Consider the following 20,728-nt stretch of genomic DNA (forward strand, 5'->3'; position numbering starts at 1 on the left):
AAGATTCTCTCTGTGACTGAGCCTTTTATTACCTGCCAGCTTACAGGCTTGCTGGTTCAAGAATTCTGTGCAAGTGAGTGGCAGAAGACGGACAGATACAGCACCAGAGAAAATGACTTGAAAAAGGAAAGAAAGCATGAAAATGAAAAGGAAATTTAACCATGCATTAGCTTTTGTATGATCAGAATTCTGCTCCAGAACTCTTGCAATATAGCCCACGACTTTGTTGTTTGTCCAGTGTAATGTATGACAATTTGATACAGTACATTTCACTAAACGTCAATATCGATCCCCTATGATTGGGATTTGTCAATTTGCAATAAGAAATGTATACTTGTTGCTATAGGGATATTAATTTTAAACAGATCAGTCTGGCCTGAAGATATGTTAAAAAGGCAAACATTTTTACGGCTCTATGCGAGGAAGATGGAGGATTAATAAATTCTAAGGGAGCATTTAGACGGCAAGAAAGACATCAAAAAAGGCAGGCCTGCAGGGCAAACTGAAATTCATGCTGATAAGATAAACAAGTCACGTCCACAGCATGTGTAAGTATCACAAACTGCTTATTCTAGGAAAGCCTTTAAGTGCAATTAAATGTTCCATTAAATGCAGCTGTTCGTTATTCCAACACAGTCAGCGCAAATTATCTTGTACTCAATTACGGCACATTAATAATTCCCCCTCCAACCGATCCATGTCATTTACATATCACATTTTTGGAATCACTAGTATTTTCTCGCTTTTAGCAAACATTGCCCCATGAGGTCTCGGAAGTAGTGAAATATACAAAAAGGATTTTTTTTCTTTTTGGGGTCGATTTCTAATAGAGAAGGCTGACAGTGCACACAAGCTCTGCTCCACTGGGTTCTTTTTGCAGATGGTCTCATTGCTATGCATAGAAAAGCCATCTTTAGATTTGCATTTGGTCAATTTTCCCCTTTAAGTTGGACATCTGTCTGTGTTGGAAATTAATCTGCGAGTCCCTACGGAGCCTGTTCGGATTTTAATTAATTGTGTTAACGCATCAATAATAAAAAAGAAGAATGGAAGTCAGTTACTCTCTCCCACACTCTCTGTACCTCCTGACTGTCCTGTCTAATATGATGATATCTCATTCAAAGGACTTGATTTGAGTCAATGTAAATTGGAAAACAGTAGCTCAGATAATTATTAATTAGGGAGAGACTGAAAGAGACGCTGGATGTAAAGAGCTCCCAGCTTCTTTTCATCCTCATGTCACTCCCTATTTAGTTTCCTTATTGACCTTGTAGTTGTCAAAAGTAGATGTCAAAAGAAAAACAACTTTTCTGCCCACAGCTGCAAAAGTCTCAGTTTACCTCCTGGCTGGAGTTGCTGTCATTAATCTGGCAAGGAAACGTTGTTACTTTTATTGGACCTTTGGGAAAATATTAAAAGAAGACACCGTCATGGTGTTTGGCAATAATTCGCAAGTGACAGCAAGGAGATGGATTTCCCTTCAGGTTGGCAGTTTATCTTTGCTGCCCGTGGAGTCTGGATATACGCATGCTCTAAATCAGGCTTTTGTCAAGGATGATTGAGCTGAGATTGTGAACAATCTAACCATGAGTTCAAAGGAGAGGAGTTGTATTGTGTGTCTGTGTATCATCGGTGCATCTCTGGTGTTATGTCTTTGAGCCTTGGATAAAGTAGCATCTTTCAGATTTTTTTTTTTATGCCTGTCACAGAAGGTATTCTGTTTTGTCGTAACTCTTGTTTCTCGCTTCCAAGTTTATACGAACACAAAGAGTTTCTTTTCATTCTCTTCATGCAGTTTGTCTTTAACATCGTGCAATCTGTGAAAGTGTATTTTCTGATTAATTTATCTGCATTTCCAACACGTTCTCACTCCCAGCTCGTCAAATACAGCACAAAAAACTACTTGCAACATCCGTCATGGTCCTGTCATTTCAGTTTAGTTTTATTTGTGTTTTATGTGTTATCTGGGTTTTTGTGGTGGCTTTTGCTCTGTTTCCCTCCTGTGTTCTTGTGCTCCCTCCACACCTGCAATGCATCTCCATCATTAGCCCAGCCCTGTTCCTAGTGTTTTTCCACTCATTACCCTCACCTGTGTTTCTCCACCTCTTTCCACCTGCAGCTCACCCCCTTGCTAGTTTTGTTTGTATTTAAGTCCAGTGTTTAGTTCATTCTTTGTCGAGTCATCTGTTGTGTTTCCCTGATCCTCATGTTCCGTTGTGTTTGCCTGTTCCTGCCGTCGCCGTGATTCTGAATAAAACCTCTTCCATTGTACTTCCTGCCTGTTGTCTCCTGCTGTTGGTTCCACCTTCTCTACTCCAGTGTGACAATAACCAGCTGGACTTCCAAAATAAATGTTGCTTACAAACAGCTCACAGATCATGACATATTATGACTTTAGGACTAATAACATTGTGAAAACGTCACACACAAGAACTATGAGGTTAAGTTTAGTAAAAGATCAGATTTGACACCAACATTCAGCACTGTAAGGAATGTCACCTAAGTACCATGAGTTACAGCATTTATTGCATTTCTGTATGTCATCTTACTTATTTAAAATGACTACAAAACAAATCAATCTGACTCTTGGTCACACTCAGGACACAAATCACAAACCCTACCACCCAACCACCCTCAATTCTGATTTTTCTCACTCTTATACTACTGTGCTTCACGAAAGCCTACCTATAGCATCAAACTTAGAACGGTAGAGCCACTGACCAGGCAGCTGTAATCGATGCATTGCTGGACAGGCTGGAATCTCCATACTTGAGGCATTTATTAGGAACTTTATTACCACGTTTTACTCAGTGAGTTTACTTTTCTTTGTTGCATGTTTACCACCCAGCCATTCAAGCAGCCATCAGGGTTACTTTTTGCACTCTTGCCATGGATGTTAGCCAATATTTGTTGCTCTCAGTTTTTTATAAAAAAAAGAATTAAAAAACCTACACCAGCAGCAGCAAAAAAAGTTATTCTTCAAGAGAGTCTCTTTTCCAAATGTTTTCATGTCATTACATGAAATCGTATGATATTAGGTGCACTCAGTCTCTGTTGTGAGTGGGCAAGCCTGCATGAAAACCACTGCACACACAAGTACTGAATACAGCACAGTGAGAAACAAGCCCTTGAAATGTTTTACTCTCCAACTATGGAGTGAAATGGTGCTCTGAGAGCAATCACAGGATTTGGCACGACAGGGAGCCCATGCACGGACCCAGACCACTAGTCCATGATTTAAAACGGCAAGGTCCTCCAAATGAACATGATGGGAAACTTTTGTTACTTTTTATCAATAATGACTATGTTTTAAAGGACTACACAGCTTGAGTTTGGCTACATATTCACCTTATTCAATGTTCAAGAGTATGAACAGTATGATCTTGCCTGCTGCATGTGCTTGCACACAGTTATTGTCGGTTGAAAACAGTTTGTCTACAGTTCTACATCAGTCTGATTAATGTAGACAGCAGAGTACGGAGTAATGGTTGCCGAAAACTGAAGCAGTCTCTGTAGAAATAGTTGCTGTCTTTGTGTTATTGTATTCAGTCAACCTACATTGTATTACATTATTTAAATGTAGAATCAATATAAATATGGAAAATTTTGTTGGAGTTAAGCCAGCGGAGAATTAGCAGTGAGTTTTAATAGATTGCCCAACTGGTAATAGAAATAAACAGCCTGAGTGGAGCTGTGGATCAGTGATCTGTCTGAACCGCTACAAAAAGCTTCATTTGTCCCAGATAATCACTCCTTTTATTAAGAAGACAGGATCATTCTACTTGTTCATAAGTAAATACAAGCAAGCAATAAAAGGAACATTATCTAGTTGTCCACACTCTGTTAGGTTTGCTGTCATTTTGTTCTTGCTTACCAAAATGGTACATGAGCATCGGAGACTGGGTGCTTAAATTCTACTTCCCCTCCAAAAAACCAGCTTTTACTATTGCTATGGCAATTTGGACTTCTGTCACAGACCAGGTGAAAGCTCAGAGTACAAATAACAGAAGCTGTTTTCATGGATTTATTAAGCGTATTCCAAAGTTATTTTCACATGGCTCTCCAGCAGAGATACCAGGACACGGTGATGTTTACCGCACCGACTGTTTATTCAGGCACAGAACGGCTTTTTGACAATCCTTGCAAACACAAGCCGCTGCGTAACAGTCCACAGCCTCTGCATGTACACATTTTTCATCAAATAAACTCTCACTTCTCAAATATGAGCAGGGAAAAGGCTGAACAGAGTTCCATGTATGTGCGTAAATCGATGTGATTTTCTTCTTCTCCTACTCCTACACACTTTAACCTGTTCTGAGTCAATTAACCTGACTCAGAATAGGTGTGTAAAACCATGCGCCCTCTCTGCCTCCTGCTGCTGCTTCCAACACGCCCACTCATCACAGACCACTCATATGCAGATTTTCCTTCCAGTACTTTTTGTCAATTTAAGCTGTCTGACGTGACTTGGAGATAAATCTTTAAACAGGGGAATGTTTTCATTGCTAATTATGTAGGCATAGCTTTTGTGTGACAGATTGTCAGATATTCAAAAATTCCATGTTGACGCATGGCATGTGAATAAATAAGACGGTCATATCCCCTATAGACTGCCTGGTAGATGACCCCCTCTCAGCGCCGAACCAACAATTTCTGCCAACTTGTTTGGCGCCTCATTTCATGTCACTGAACCGTTTCCTAGATAGTAGAAGAGTTCTCCTGGGAAAGACAAACTCATGCTAACCAAATGTGTTTACGCTCCTCAGGCTGCAGTGATTTCATATCCTCCAGCCTTCAGTTCTCTCGTGGAGACTTTACAGCTCCCAAGCAGAAACATAAGTTTCCTCTGGGAAAATTGTCACAGCGCTTGTGTGAACTGCATGTAAAAAACATGAAACAATCATAGTTGAAGTAATCACACCTACTGACATCATGAATCCTGTATTTCTGCTACAGCTGTGCCACAGGTGCAACACAATTACCAAATATCTAGTGTGAAATTAATCTTGAGACCTTCTACTCTTTCCAAGATTTATGAGACCAAATGGCTCAAATTGTGACAGTGAAACAAGTCATTTCACAGGCGTGTGACACTCAAAAAAAATGTATCCACTGTTTTACAGCTGCTTCTTTCACAATGTAAGCTTATGGGAAAAAGTCTTTTCAGCCCTAGTGCAGCACATTACACAATTTGGCCACGACAAAAGTTGTATAATACACCCAAAATTCTCAGCAGTTAGAGTTGCATTGTGGGTAATATACTGTAGGCACCAACATTTGATAAGGAAAAAGAAATATATACATATATTGTAGATCTTGATACTAGGGCGCCGCTCCAATTTTGCCCATTGGCCACTCACAGTGTTCCCTATAAAGCACCAGTGTAAAAGAGATGTCTGTAAAACTGTTGACAGGACACTTTGAACTTACTCTTCCTATTATGAATTTTTGATCCATGGAGGTTTTATATTTGTAAAACTGAGTAAAGCGTTTTAAAAACCTTTGATGTCATCACAATGTAAAAAGAAGTGAACCCAGAAGCTATAAAACGTTTTGGTGTATGCACCAGGTGAACAATTCTCATTGGACTGAATGGGTTCACTAGTTTGAAATATATGCTGGAATACATTTAAAAAAAAAACAATAAATGTAGTTCTGCTTTGTTCATTTTAATACAGTCCCTTGTGAGTTCGACAAGTCATAGGAGTGCAGTGCTGAATCTGAGCCCTTCAAGCCTCAATTTTAAGAATGAGCCCACACTTGACAGCGATTATTTTGTTGCCAAGCCTCTCGTCACATTTGAGCCTGTGCAGCCCTGTAACAATATTACATACTTCATGTAAACCTTTGCACCAAGCAATTACATGAATCCTCAGGTGTGCGTATAATTGAATAGGACGTGCTTACACTAGCATCACAATGGATTTTAGCATGTTATGGGTGTCAGTGGGCACTGTAATGGGTAAACGCAATGTAGAGATACATTTGACAGATGACATTAGAACTTACTCAATATGCTTTATTCCAGGGGACCTTATCACAACTCAATTTCCAGCCCATAGCTCACAAAGTCATTCTCCTGTCCTGATTTGCACAATGGAGTGGCCTAAATAATGCCTAACGTATTTTGTGTTTCTCAGAAGAGCAGGTAGCAAAGGGAAAGGGTGTTTTTAATCTTATTCTGCATGACATTTAGTCATGCAGAATGACTGTTCGCCTCTTTCATTCTTCTCCCTTTATCTTTCTCTCTCTTTGTGTATATTTAATGCCATTAGTGGGTTTCTTTTGCAGTATGGATTATTGTAATGTGCCTGTTTTTCTCCCTTTAGGTGACCGAAACAAGGACAGGCCCTCTCGGATGCAGTAACTATGACAACCTCGATTCTGTCAGCTCCGTTTTGGTTCAGAGCCCCGAAAACAAGATTCATTTGCAAGGTTGGCCATCCATAATTGAACTCCCCCAATTTCTGATGGAATTGTCACAGTGTCTGTTCTCTGGCAAGCTTATAACTGCAGCACGAGAGTGTCAGAACGAATTTAGCTTCAATCACTCTTCTTTTTTTCTTTTTTTTTTGCTGTGCATGCTTGCAGAGTTCTGAAGTGAATCCCAGACAGTAATGATTCAGAACAAAAGTAGCAGAACTGTGCAGTAAAAATAAAACTTTAAGTGAATCTTAGCATATTGCATGTGACGCCAAGCATATGTCACCGTGGCAAAAGCAAACAAACAGAGGAAATGAGTTCCGCCTTTCAGTGATTTACAGATCTAACAAACAACTGCCATAAACACATTTTCTGCAACAACTAAAGTACTTGCAGCTCCCTCTTCATTCATCCATGTGACATTCTTATGTTTATGTTTTGTTTTTGTCCTCGCTGTAGGTCTTCAGGCCATACTGCCAGAGTACCTGAGGGCCAGGTTTGTGCAGGCAGCTCTCAGCTACATCGGCTGTAATGAGGAGGGCCAGTTTGTGTGCAGGGACAATGACTGCTGGTGCCAATGCGCCGTGGACTACCCCCAGTGTAATTGCCCCGAGGTGGATCTGAGGGCTATGGAAGCCAGTTTGCTGAAAATCCGAGATTCCTGGAAAATGGCCAACCAAGACTTTGAGGAGTCAGGTCAGTGTTGTCCTTTTTTTCCCCCACCGACAGCCAATTAGACCCTATTGCTTGAGGAGCCCATGGGCACAGAAAACTAGGGACAATTGCATCCAATCCATGTAATGGGAATCAGAGGAGCAATTTTTAAAGCAGCATCTTGCAGGACAACAGAGAGGATCATTGCATGCCTGTTAACTGAGATGACATAGATGTGATGGATTAGGTGCAGTCATAGCCTATAAATTTGTAAATAAAAATGTTGACGACAAAACGTTAATTTGTTTCATAAATGTAAAGTACTTATATCCTTTTTAAAGCGGCAATGTGCAAAACTTTTATTTTAAAGCATTCAAAAAATAATCTAACATTATTGACGGAATGTGAAGAAACCACAGCGTTGATGTTATGTCAAAGACATATATGTACTGTTTTGCAGAAATATCTGATGTTAGCATGCTAAACAGCTAGCCTCTCTTGTCCCATAATACAACTAGGGGCGTCCTGTCCCCAGCTGCTGAGCCTTCTCGTTTCAGGAGACACAGGCTGTGTCCCAATTCAGGGGCTGCATCCTTCGAAGGACGCATTTGAAGGCCAATTACGTCACAACGCCGCGCAAAGGCTGTCCCAATTCGAAGGCTCCTCCAAATGCACCCCACAAATGCAGCCTTCTTTTCCCTCTTTTTGGAGGACGCACCGCTACTATCCTTCGTGGCCTCCCATATCCCAAGATCCTTTGCGCGCCCGAAAAAGAAGAAAGAAAGAAAGAAAATGGCGACATCAAGTGGTGTAGATTGTCACTTTCGCGGGCCTGGGCAGCAGAAATCGTGACAGAAGGGTAAGGGTGGGAACATCTGGTGACGTAACCAGGAAATGCTCCGAAGGCTAGACCGTCCCATTTAACAACGGTTGACGCGGCCTTAGAAGGTCTCTCCAAAGGACTCACCGGGTCCTTTGAAGGATGCAGCCCCTGAATTGAGACACAGCTATAGTCTTGGTCAGAGCCGCAGTTAATCGCCTCCATAGTTTATGCCGTCTTTAACATGGCATCCTTAGGTCTTGGAGGCTGTGTTCAGTCGCAGTCTGGTATCCAGGCATGTTAACTGGGAGGCTGCTCAGCCCTGTTGCCTGCCGTGACTTCCCCTATTATTAGAGGTCGGTGTCCAGGCAGACTCGAGTCAGCGAATAGGGCCACTTAGCTCTAAGGCTAACTGAAGCTATTTGGTAAATATTTGTAATAAATATTAAAAAATTACACCTTTACTAGCTCTGAACTTTGAGAGGTTTTGGTCTAAACTGCATCACAAAATAATTGATAGACATGACTATGTTGCAGCTGATGCAATGACACATATCGCCAAAGAAACGGTGTACCATGTGGATAAACTAATGCTATTTTCATTTTACAATATCATTAGATATTGTGGTATTCTTCAGATTTCTTTGAGGAACTGTTTATAGATAAGATATTTGTTGGACAACCTGCTAAATTAAATGTTTGACAAATAAGGGTTCATCACATCGATGAAAAAAATCCAGTAAATCCAATACTGCCATAAAGCAGGCCTGCCTATTGATTGGTAACATGTTCCACAGTGGACTAATACAGCAAGAGATATTAAAGGCATTGCTCAGCAGAAACGGCACTGAAAAATCTCTACTGGCTGACGGATTTGTCATCTCACAGTGCACGTTGTCAGAACGTCTAAACCATTTCTTTAGCATTCAAACTACCTTTTGTTGAGCCTGTCTGTAAACAGAAATTGCACATTGCAAATCTCACAGTCCAGGAAATGAAAGGGCAGCATTTACAGTAATGTGAATGGGTCAGCAGTGATTCAGTCAAATGAATGCTTTTCAGTATCGTAAGAGGACCTGTCACTCCCAGACACAAACCACAGTTACTATGACCTGTTACCAGCCTGTGATGTAACCTGTGATTTAATACCGTGCTTCTTTCCTATTTTAACCAAAAATCAATCGCACGTGCTTTCAGACAAGCTTTTTGCAAGGTGATCTTATTGATGGAACACTGTCTAGTGACCACTTTGACATTTATCTCAAATGCTGCGCTCTAAGTGTATCATGTTTTTCACTGAATGTTCCAACGTAGCTCCTTTTCTGTGTCCCCATCATTACTGAAACTGTGAGTTTCAGTCATTTCAAACCCTTGCCTTAAGCTGTTCTTTTTGCACCTTGCTGGTGTTATTACTGGCTACATGCTTCTGCACTAAGGGCAACTTGATTAGCACTCAGCTGGCAATAACTTAAGCAGCAAGGTGCCCTGGGAACCGCAGTTGCAGTGCTGCATTAAATAAAGAAAAATACAGTTCCCTTGAAACCCCTGGGGATCCACTTGTATTTTTGATCTAATAGAGAACAACTAATATCAGCAGCAGAGCAGAGGGATTAATAATCATGACTGAGTGTTAAATGAGTCAGCTGATGGTCGACATGACTTGCATTGACCTTCCACCGAGTGTGAAATACTTTAATTAGGAAACCTTACATTCTGTTGCTGGATATATTAAGTTTCTTTACTGCTTCATGCTGTGGCCTGATTAAGTTTTCAGTGAGACAAATAATAGAGTGATGGACATATTAGTACAGTGAAACCCCTTGACGAGAGGGTACAATATGGGGATGTGGTCAGAATGTATTTCAATATTTTGCATTTTCCGTAAAAGAAAATACCCCCTGCTCAAAATTAACCCAACTAACAAGACACATAATGTATTAATTGTAACATTATAATATAGCAAGTAAAAAATATCTCCCAATGAAGCCTCTTGACACGCATCATCTCGCCCCCTAAAAATGTTATTTTCATGCCCAGAAAGTGTCTTTACTGGTGCTACTCCAAATCTGACAGTGTCTGCTATTTTTGAAGCACTGTTACCCTCCTGGGTTCAGCGGATGACAAGATAATAATGGTGGGTAGAGAGTTGGTTTCCAGGGATGAGGTATCGTTGTGTTGGTGATAAAATAATAGCGGTGTTCAGCAGCAACTTTCAGTTCCCATTTTCCACAGGATACTCCCCACTATGAACATGTTTAGTTACTGTTATAAGTATATAATATCTTATATGTTATAATATCTCCTCCTAACGTGGAAATACACAGTCAGTTTACAATAATTACATGTTTTACATTAAACAAAGCTTAGGGGAAACCACAGCCCTGTCTATTTTCATTAGTTACCATCCTGATGAGGCACTTTTAAAAAACACTTTAAGACATGTTACCCCAACCCTTTGCCCTACCCCTCTATGTCAACAGGTATCGGGAGACTCCTTCCCCTTGGCATGAGCAAGCAAGCAGAGGGTTAGGGCTGAGCGGTTAGGGAAGGGGGTGTATTGAGATTGGATCATTATCTCTATTAATATCCCAGGTTGCATTAGGATAAGGTAAGGATAGTTATATTAGACAGGGACTGGGAGACGTGCAGTGTAACAGGACCAAAAAAAAAAAAATAATTAAAAAAGCAGCCTCAGTGCCGCCCCCTTGGCAACAGTCCCATTAATGAGCCTGTCTTAAAAAATGATTGACACAGGCAGGCTACATGAGAGACACAAAATTGGTTTTGTTTTTTTCATTTATAGGAATTTGTGTGTCAGGCAAATATATACTAACAAGAGAGTTATTCTTGAAACTCCCTTTAAAATATTAGACGAATGAATATGTAAAAAGGCAATATCTTGACTGATAGAAGCTGCAGCATGTAGCCTCTCTCCTCAGGAGAATGTCTCTAATTTAAAAATGTAGGCCAGGGAAAGCTATCCCAAATACCCCTTTTAATATATTTTATTACAAGCTGTTTAATCAACTTTTTGCAGGGACGTGTAATACACCTTGCATAATCACCAGGGAAGCCATTGACACAATCGGTTTTCTAATCAGATGCTGTATTATCAAGATAACGTTAACTTATTACAAACAGTGCCAACATTTTATTATCAGTGTTGCACTTGCATTGATTTTCCATACAGCCAATCATGATAACAATGCTGGTGGTATTGTTATTGAATGCTTTGGAAATTGCATCTGTTTGCTGTACATTGTGTGTGCCGCAGACAGACAGCAGCTCTGAGGATATTATCCTCTGTGCTCACTGTCCATACTATTTCCTTACAGACAGACCCCGAGTATTAGCCCTGGAAAATCTGTTGGCTGTTCATTAATGGTGGAAAAAAACTCCCAATACTCATATTTTGCTCTGCCCTTCTGCATTAGCATATGTGTCAGACAATATCACTTCCAGTTTGCCCTGCGGCTCCTGAGCCCATGTGGCCCCAGCAAAGTGATTCTCTCATTTGGCCTGACTAAATTGAGAGTTAGTTTGGCCTGTGTTGGAGGAAAAAAAGTGTCTCATCGTTCATATTGCATCTCTCTCTGACTTCCAGATGAGTTTCAGAACTTCGTCCGAAGGCTTCCCACGTTCTACGCCCTGAACACGTCTGCCATTCAGTACTTCTGGAAGATGGAGCCGACCATTCACCAGCGCTACAAACAGCTGGAGCTCAGCACCCAGCAGCTCCTGACCAAGGCGCGACGCATCGTCAACAAGCTCTTCACCCTCAGCAAGAGGTGTCGAACTCAGCCCAAAATTATTATGCTGAGGGAGAGGTGAGAGGCTGATAAGTATTCTTGCTGACCTTTCTGTTGCTACGGGTGTGGAAGAGTGTGTGTGTGTGTGTGTGTGTGTGTGTGTGTGTGTGTGTGTGTGTATGTGGGAAAATGAGCAAAAATTCCAAAGCCTGCAGCCACATCACAAGTCCTTTCAAGCAAGCCGTGAACGGCAGCGCTCATTTATTTTCTTCAGCCCACTCTGTGCGCAGCGCTTTGTTATCCCCCCAACTAGGCATTATGCTAATAATGCACGCAATATATTAGTGCTTTGATATTCAACCGAGGTCCTTCTGAAGTGAGCTATAGTGTCACACCTGATGACTTGGCTGCACTCCCAGCCGAGGTCTCCTTACATCCAGGAAATCAAAGCTATCCTCCTGTGAAATTAAACTTTGCAGTGTTTTTAAAGAATACACTAAGTTTGTGAGATTCTCCTGTTGGTAAACTAGCCTGTGATGAAATCATAGACAAGAAAAAGTTTTCCTCGTCTCCTCAGTAGATCATCATCATTATCTATTTTTGTGTTTTTCTAAAAAAAATCAGTCATATAGTGTGCAAACTCTGAGCTTATGAAAAAGAAATGTGATTAAGTTCAGTACAGCTGACACAGCCAGGTTTATTTTAGGAGCTATTTCAGGTGAGAAACCAAATATTCATCTTCTCCAATGTGATTTCTTTTTTTTGTTGCTGCAGCTACACTCTCCGCTCGCCCACCTTCCCTTCCTGTTAAATAAGGGAACATAATCCCTGTTCATTCAAACAGCACATTATTCTTTATACAGGAATTTTACCAGTCACCCAAAAAATACATCACCCCATACATACATGCATGATCTGTATCGTTAACTCCAGAACCTTTAAAGAAAGTTGTCTTTTCTCCCTGTTCAACATAGTAGATGCTAAAGTTTCAGCACACAGCACAGTAGCTACAGAGCTGGTCCACACTTTGATGGGATATTCAAGGATTTACAGCCTTCTTAAGGTGCTAAAATGCCAAATTAGAATTCTCCTTATTCACTAATAGACTACACTGAGCTTTTATCCGCCAGTGAAATGGAAGAAAAGCGGCACTGATGAAAAATGTGAGTTTGGCCTCATGCAATATGTATTTAAAGGCTTTTCTTGTTTAGAGGCGCAAAATATAGGAGGAGGGAATGGTAATACAAATAGCCGTTACACTAGATTTATCACCGTAGGCTGACCACCACCGTAGAGGAAACTGCATCTGAAATTTAACATCGAGGAAAAAGCAGGAGGAAAAATCTGCTGCAATGTTTTATCGGACACGCGCACGGAGTGAGTCTATATCCTGAGAGAGAGAGAGGAATGCAGTTTGCTAAGACTCAAGACAAAAGATCAGCAATATAACACCCTGTTACCTGTCACACAACTTTACCTTTTTGTTTTTCCTGCACGTCCCCCCTGCCTCTTCCTGAGTCTTAATGGCTCAGTGCAGCTCCAGTCTGGTGCAATATGATTGAAAGAGCCAGAAATACTCATTAAGTAGGCTGTGATATTATCTGTTTACAGACGTAATCTAGTCCAGGGGTCTTCAACATTTTTCCAGGCCAAGGACCCATTAGCTGATATAAAGATTGAGAAGGGGCACCATACTACACGTAAACCGGGCCTGCGATAACATGCACGCAGGTGCCTTTTATAAACGAGCCGTGACTCATGTTAGGAATGTTAGCTTCACCATCCTCAAATTCTCTGGTGGTTTCTGAGGTGGAGGGTATGTCAGAGTCTCTTGCCTTGAGAAGTCACTAAACGATCCACTGTGGCTCACAATAATTACTGCACACATGGAATAATAATGCAGATAACTGGCCAATATGTTTCAATAATAAGTAGTTAGCCGAATGGGTCGCAGTTATGAATTGGTGACACACACTGATTTAGTGTACAGTTAGGTCAACTTGCTCAAATGATTGCACAAGGAATCATGGGTAGACTAGGCAAGACAGTCACAGACCCACTATAGACCCAGGATCTAGTCAAAGGACTTTTAGCAGTTTTACCACCTACCCACATTGACTATTCATAATTCAATCACTGATCTCTTTGTTGGGCTGACATCAGGCTGTTTAACTACCATGTGCTCACATATTGTATGGTCCAGATACTCAAATAATCAGTTGATTTTCATCTAGTTTATTTTTCTTAAGGGTGTGTCATTATTGTCCCATTACTTAGGTATGGCTGGTGCTTTTAATTTGAAGGAGTAATGTTGGTACAAGGCGGGGTGCTACTCAGTAGATCGGCAGGAGTGTCAGCACAGTATAAGTATGTCTTCCAAACAAATGAAAATGCACTTTTTGTTTTTTAAAGCTCCTTGCTAAGGATACAATATGAACCAATCAATCAGTTGAAAAGTTGGACCATCATTCACCTGGGAAAAGCTACACATATATATCCTACCTTTTGAAGAAAGATTACACACAGTGTCTTTTCCGACACAATAGTCCAGCCTCAGATGCTACTTAGCAGCAATTTATGCAAGCAGGTGAACTGCAGCTGGCCGCATTTACATCCGTCGTCTTTGTTAAAACCAAGCTAAATAAAGAAACTGCAGTGACGCAACATTTGCAGCCCTGACAGCAATTTGCAACAGGCTCAGTCAACATCCCCCTTTGTTTCTAAGAGCTCACAAAGTACAACAGCAAAATGCGAAAAGAAAAAACAGACGATGAAATATAAAGTGACTTGTCAGATATGTGGAGATGAATTGAAAACAAGTCACGTCTGCATACGCACCGAATTTAATATTCAATATTTTTCAATGCTTCAGCATGTGGAGCAAATTCATGGAGAGCAGTAAATGCATTAATGAGATATAGTGGGACTGATGAAAGTAAATACTTAAACTGGATAATTTGGATCCTGCTGTGATATAAACCTGGTGCTCTCAAAGGAGAGAGTCTGTCACTTTATATTAACATGGTTGAAAGCAAAGCACTTAGAATAAGAGATGCCTTCCCTGCCTTGATTGAAATATTGCATTTGACTGTATATCAAAGTCATTTAACTGCGGGATATAATGTATAATATTTCTAAAAATCTACCACAAAATACATATTTGGCTGACTTTAACTAGCTGCAATGGTTTTTTTTCTTGTTTTACACACAAAAGAATACAATGATTTCCTGTATTCAAGAGTGTATTTCCACATTCCATTGTGTGTAGCGACCTAGTTCATGGAGAACTTTTTTTTTTTTGCCTTCTCTGTAAAATAAATATGCATTTAAGTTTGCAGCCATTATTCACGTATGATGGTCTTTGATCATGGTCTTTGTCAGTTAAAGAAAACACAAACAGAAAAAATATGCTTTGTGACTTAACGTTGCAAATCCATTTTGCAGTTTCTATTGTAACTTTCTAGTACAGCCTTTGAAGATGAGGACAGTATGTTTTCTCGGTTTTGAGCTGCACCGTCTGAGAATACAAGGTGTCAGAGTAGCAGTGATGGACGCACAACACAACTGATGTTTTCTTGTGGTTCGCCAAAGTAAATATATATCATTTTTAATGGAAAAAATGTACTGTGTCTTCAGTGAAGTGAAAAGGCAAGCTCACTAGTGAAAATTGAATCTGTGGCAGAAGGAGAAAGTTTGTGTGTGGCACTGATGTGTGTGAAATGAGCTGACAGACAATGAACAGATTGCAGAGTGAACACCCAGCTTCTCTTCGGCCCGTGCTGCACACTGCGTCTCCATGACAGTTTACATGTCCTGCTGATACAATGCGCTTTGTGAAGGCGGGACAGCTTCCTCTGTCTTGCTGTGCACAGCCTCCACTCTGGAGGTGAGATATGCACAAGTGACTCTGATGAGATTCGGAGGAGCTCTGTACTGATAAAACCGTTAACACGTTACATCAACTGTGTTTTGACAAACTGCGACCAGATTTTAACTTTAATGATGCTAGAAAATGTCTTTTGCTCAACTATTGTACACTGTAATGTTGGAATATTGTATTAGAGTGGCTTCCTGTTTCCAAGCTCTCATCTTTCAACTGTGGACAAACACTGCAACGGAAATTTCCTGCAGCCTTCAGCTGCACATGAAAACTATTTTTACCGTTTTCATGCTTAATACGGAACGCTCATCGCAAAACAAAACAATCTGTCAAGTACTAGACTCTATTTTTCTTCCCATTTAGAGAGTGTACTTTGCCTTGTGCATGTTTTATATACTTGTTTACCTCATAATGGCGGTGTGAAAAGTATTTCTACTTCCACTGCTTAACAAAGGCAGCACAAAGTAAAACACAGGTATTTCATGCACTGGTGTTTCTGGGATTTTGGTCTAGTTTGTCTTCTGTGCAAAGAAAATGTCCAGGCAATCGTTTTAGTTCATATTTCTGCTCTGGACATTAATGTGAGGGCAGAGTGGCTGAGACAGAGATACCATTCACTCTATTACAAGACACTGTACTATCAAAATGATTTTTAAGCTGTTAGTTTAAGGTTAAAAAAAAAGTTACATTCTGTTGCTTTAATGTAAGTAATCAACTGGGGAGGTTTCATGGTGATATCTAGTCGAAAGTTTTACCCTCATCACCATTTGTGTCTGAAAATGCATTAAATCTTGCAATTCATATCTTCTTCTTAAAAGGTCCTTTCTCCATTTATATTTTGGAATCTCAGCCAGAAATTTCCATTTCAGTAGCACTTGCACTGACTAAACTGTACAGTTTTATTCCAATCTATATTCTGTGGGTTTTTAAAGGAGAGTGTGTTGATATTCTTTCTTTAGACTCAGACTTCCCAAGGAGAAATTCCTTTGCACAGCACCGTACACATCAGACAGATGGTACATAGGGGAAAAAAAACATACATTACCAAACAGCAATTACAATCCACACTTGATCCTGTTCATATAAATCATTCACAGAGTGATTTACATACAATTTTATTTCTAAAAACAGGACACAAATTGATGTTTTTAATCGATGTTAACTGTATTTTTTTTGATTTATGGAGTGGTAAAACAGATAAACGTTTGACCCTCATGCTTGAACCTGGCTTTATCCAATGTTAAAACTTCTGTTCTGTAATTTAAATTAAACTAGCACATATATTTTATCAGATAATGTCTGCATATTCAAACTTTAAACTTATCATACAAAAAACAATTAATGTGAGTAATCAACTGAGTGTCATGTTTATATATATATATTAGTTGTTGTTATTTTCTCACCCTATTCACTTGTAATATCTCCCCCATACAATGAGCAACTGCCTTGAAAAAAGTGACCAGTGCATTTGCAGTTTTAACATTACCATCACATAACACAGTGTGATAATATCACACTAAGTTTGCCCTTTCTGTGCCAATCCTGTAATGATGATTTCCAAGAGCCCCGATTACAGTCTAAAAACGTGTCTCTTTTCAATTCATAATCAAACCAATTTGCTTTTTGAATACATTGTAATAGATCAAACAAAGATGAACATGGTTCCATCAGATTCCATTCTCAAAAATTCAGAACCTCTCCTGCGCTGAATATGTAGCAGTTTTCAAATCAGAGCGTTTCAAATGCATAGTCAGTCTTCTTCAGTTAAAGTTTCAGTTTCTCCAGTTCAGTTAGATTTATTACAAATTACTTTCATCTGCTCTCCTTTGGCGACAGTGCTGTGCACAATCACATGCATTCAACATTTATCAATGTGTCTCATCAAACATTCGGTAAGCGAAAGTCAGCGAAAAACACTGCCTTAGAATTTATCCCTGTGTAGAAATGGGAAATGGTCCTCCAGATAATGTACTGAGGCAGACACTTATTTTGAAATGCTGAAATATGCCTCGTATATTTGCTCCAAACCTGGTTCGTGAAGTTATGGAAAGAAACCTGGCAGACTTTTAATAGCTTTGATCTAATATTCATCATGAAGTTAAAATTCCCAGTGCCGCACACACTGTGCAGCCCAGCTATTATTTAGCCGAACAACTGTTTGGACAAATGTTGTTCTTTCCTTCAAAAAATATGCTTTGAATGTAAATTACTTATACATGCACCATTGTTTCCCCTAAATTAATTTAGCAGCTGCACACAAGCACAATAACAAAACTGCAAACTCTGCTCGAAAACAAAAGTGGATTCAGAAGTGTGACAGATGTGAAACAAAGAAAGTCAAAGACTGATTTATGATATTATATTCTTGTCATGCGGTCCATCTGTTTCTCTTTCACAAAATATCTCAGGAATTTTGATTTACCATTAGAGCTTTTGTCTTAGAATAAATAAAACATCCAGTAATTGTTATTTATATAGTCATAGTCACTGACTCTAAATCATTTCTCTACATGGGACTAAATCATGCATGAAAATGCCCTTTTCAAATGAAATATCCTGCTGTGACATTTATGATGTTAAATACTGTTTCTTAAAGGCCCAGATGACAGATTTTCTTTACCAGAAGGGGTTTTACATGAAACACTATATTTTACCAAAGTTGGAGCTGAATGGTTATTAAACATGAGAAATGTCTCTCACTGGTTTAAACTGGATGAGACTGTGTTGGAAAAACATTATCAGAATCTGATTTGAGTTGTTTGCTGTTAGCTTATTGTACCGTTGTCAATCACCTGATGAAGCAGATTAACTCGCTTTTTAGTGTTTAAACTTAGAGAGAAAACTCCTTAGTTATAAATGTACTGACTTCACACTTTTAGCTTGTCAAGGTAACTTTTTTTAGAGCAAAAACGTTTGTGAAACTAAAAATGTGGACTGGGTATAATTCCTAGAAGGAGTTGATCAAAATGTTCAGGGATTTGAATGGAGCGCTCCAATGTGGGCCTCGCTTGGCAGGCGTGACTCTCTGGAGAATGTGAAGCGATGCAGAGCCGCGGAGAAGGGCTGACCTTTAGCCGTGCCGCCCTCGCTCCCCATTGTTTGATCACGAAGCAGATGAGGGAGATATTAGAGCTCTGCCATGTTTTTCTTTTTCTTTTTTTTTCTTTTTGCCACTGACATTGAAACACACATCACAGGATTTATTTGGTCATCCTGAATCACATTTGGTAGATTTGAGTGCAGGATGTGTCATCACAAATATGTTCTTAGAAAAGATTGGGATTTTAATATCAATACTCAATATTTTGTATATTATTATATTCCTACTTGACAAATAGAGATAACTGAGCAATTAACACAGAGGACACAAGGTAACAACTTGGAAAATATGTATATTTTCTATTTTATTGGGTCTTTAACTTATTATTATAATATTTAGTCCCATGCATTTTATCTATTAGATTGTATCTCTTAATTTTCAGAGTCTTTTTATCACATAACTCCAAGTAGCTTCTGTGTGGTCATTCTTAAATGTATGTGTTTCTGAGCAAAATTGTAATTCTTAGAAAATATTTCCAATAATATTAATGGGATGTATTTATACCTACAGTAAATACATACTGTTCTGTCTCTGTTGCAGGCCTTTCAGCTACTGGCTCAACTACATCCTCTCCATCATGTACTGCAGTGAGAACAACCACATCGGCTCCTACCTGGAGGAGACCAGGAGCTGCTCATGCCCCTACGAGCACCCACCCTGCCAGGGTGTGATCCCCTGCACGGTGGGCGAGGGCACCTCCTGCGCCTCCTGCTCCTATGAGAACCGCTCGCGTTGCGCCACCTGCAACCAGGGTTACATGCTGAGTCAGGGCGTGTGTCGCAACGAAGTGCCCGACTCCACTGACCACTACATCGGCTTTGAGACGGACCTGCAAGACATGGAGTTGCGCTACCTTCTGCAGAAACGTGACAACCGCATCAGCATCCACGGCATCTTTGTCAGCAACGATGTCAGGCTGAATAACTGGTTCGACCCGTCATGGAGGAAAAGGATGCTGCTGACGCTGAAGAGTAATAAATACAAGTCAAACCATGTCCACATGCTCCTGGGGATGTCTCTACAGATCTGCCTTACCAAGAACAGCACTCTGGACCCCATGCTGTCTGTCTATATCAATCCGTTTGGGGGGAGCCACTCGGAGAGTTGGATCATGCCCATTGACCAGAACATTTACCCAGACTGGGAGAGGACTAAATTAGACATTCCCTATGACTGTTATAACTGGACTTTGACTTTGGGAAACAAGTGGAAAACGTTTTTTGAGACAGTCCACTTTTACCTACGGAGCCGCATCAGAGGGCCCTCAAGTAATGGAAATGGAACTGTATATTATGAACCCTTGGAGTACCTGGAACCGGGACGAAATCTAGGCTACATGAAGATCAACAGCATCCAGGTATACGGCTATAGTATGCACTTTGACCCGGAAGCGATCCAGGACCTGATTTTACAGCTAGACTACCCATATACTCAGGGATCGCAGGACTCGGCCCTGCTGCAGCTGCTGGAGATCCGAGATCGGGTCAACAGGCTTTCCCCGCCCGGAGCGCAGCCTCTGGACCTCTTCTCCTGTCTGCTGCGGCACCGGCTCAAACTGTCCACCACAGACGTTGCCAGGATCCAGGCAGCGCTGCAGATTTTCAGTGCCAAGCAGCCCAACTCGATGGAATACGAAACAACCAAATTATGTAGCTAATAAGTGGGCAGGCGGCCAGGTGCACAGATGGCGGAGCAGTTATCACACAGGCCTGATGATGGTTAAGAGCAATTCTGGAGCCGTGCAAGGGACATTTGGGGGACATTTTCATTGCCGTCATGGATCTCAAGAGTGCATTTGGGATTCTCATGTCAGCTTTTCGTATAAATTTGTACAACATTGTAGAATTAAGGAGGATTTCACCAAACTTGCCTCATAGCTTTGTTTCCTCTCCTGATGACAATAATGACTTTGACAGTTAATAATATCAATTTAGAAATCCCACCACCGACATGTTGCCAACGTGCTGACGTTTGTAGGTTGCACAAATCAAAGTCACTCACATACATAAACAAAAGCTTTTGCTGATGAAGTATTACCCAAGCAATGTAGTCATCTCACAAATATAAACATTTCAACACCAGCATGTGGTTTTGTTTGTACT

The 20,728-nt window shown here is 40.4% G+C and overlaps 1 protein-coding gene across 1 annotated transcript in view; it reads left to right on the plus strand.

Moving 5' to 3' along the window:
* Positions 1–20,283, plus strand: part of LOC141005108 (BMP/retinoic acid-inducible neural-specific protein 3-like) — a 56,152-nt gene extending 35,869 nt beyond the window's left edge. The window contains exons 4-7 of the mRNA XM_073476869.1: positions 6,330–6,435; positions 6,883–7,119; positions 11,502–11,724; positions 19,167–20,283. Of these exons, the coding sequence (XP_073332970.1) occupies positions 6,330–6,435; positions 6,883–7,119; positions 11,502–11,724; positions 19,167–20,283 (1,683 nt within the window). The remainder of the gene's footprint in view (positions 1–6,329; positions 6,436–6,882; positions 7,120–11,501; positions 11,725–19,166) is intronic.
* The last annotated feature ends 445 nt before the right edge of the window (positions 20,284–20,728 follow it).

This window comes from Pagrus major, chromosome 11 (assembly GCF_040436345.1).
Source record: "Pagrus major chromosome 11, Pma_NU_1.0".
NCBI classification, from domain to species: Eukaryota; Metazoa; Chordata; class Actinopteri; order Spariformes; family Sparidae; genus Pagrus; species Pagrus major.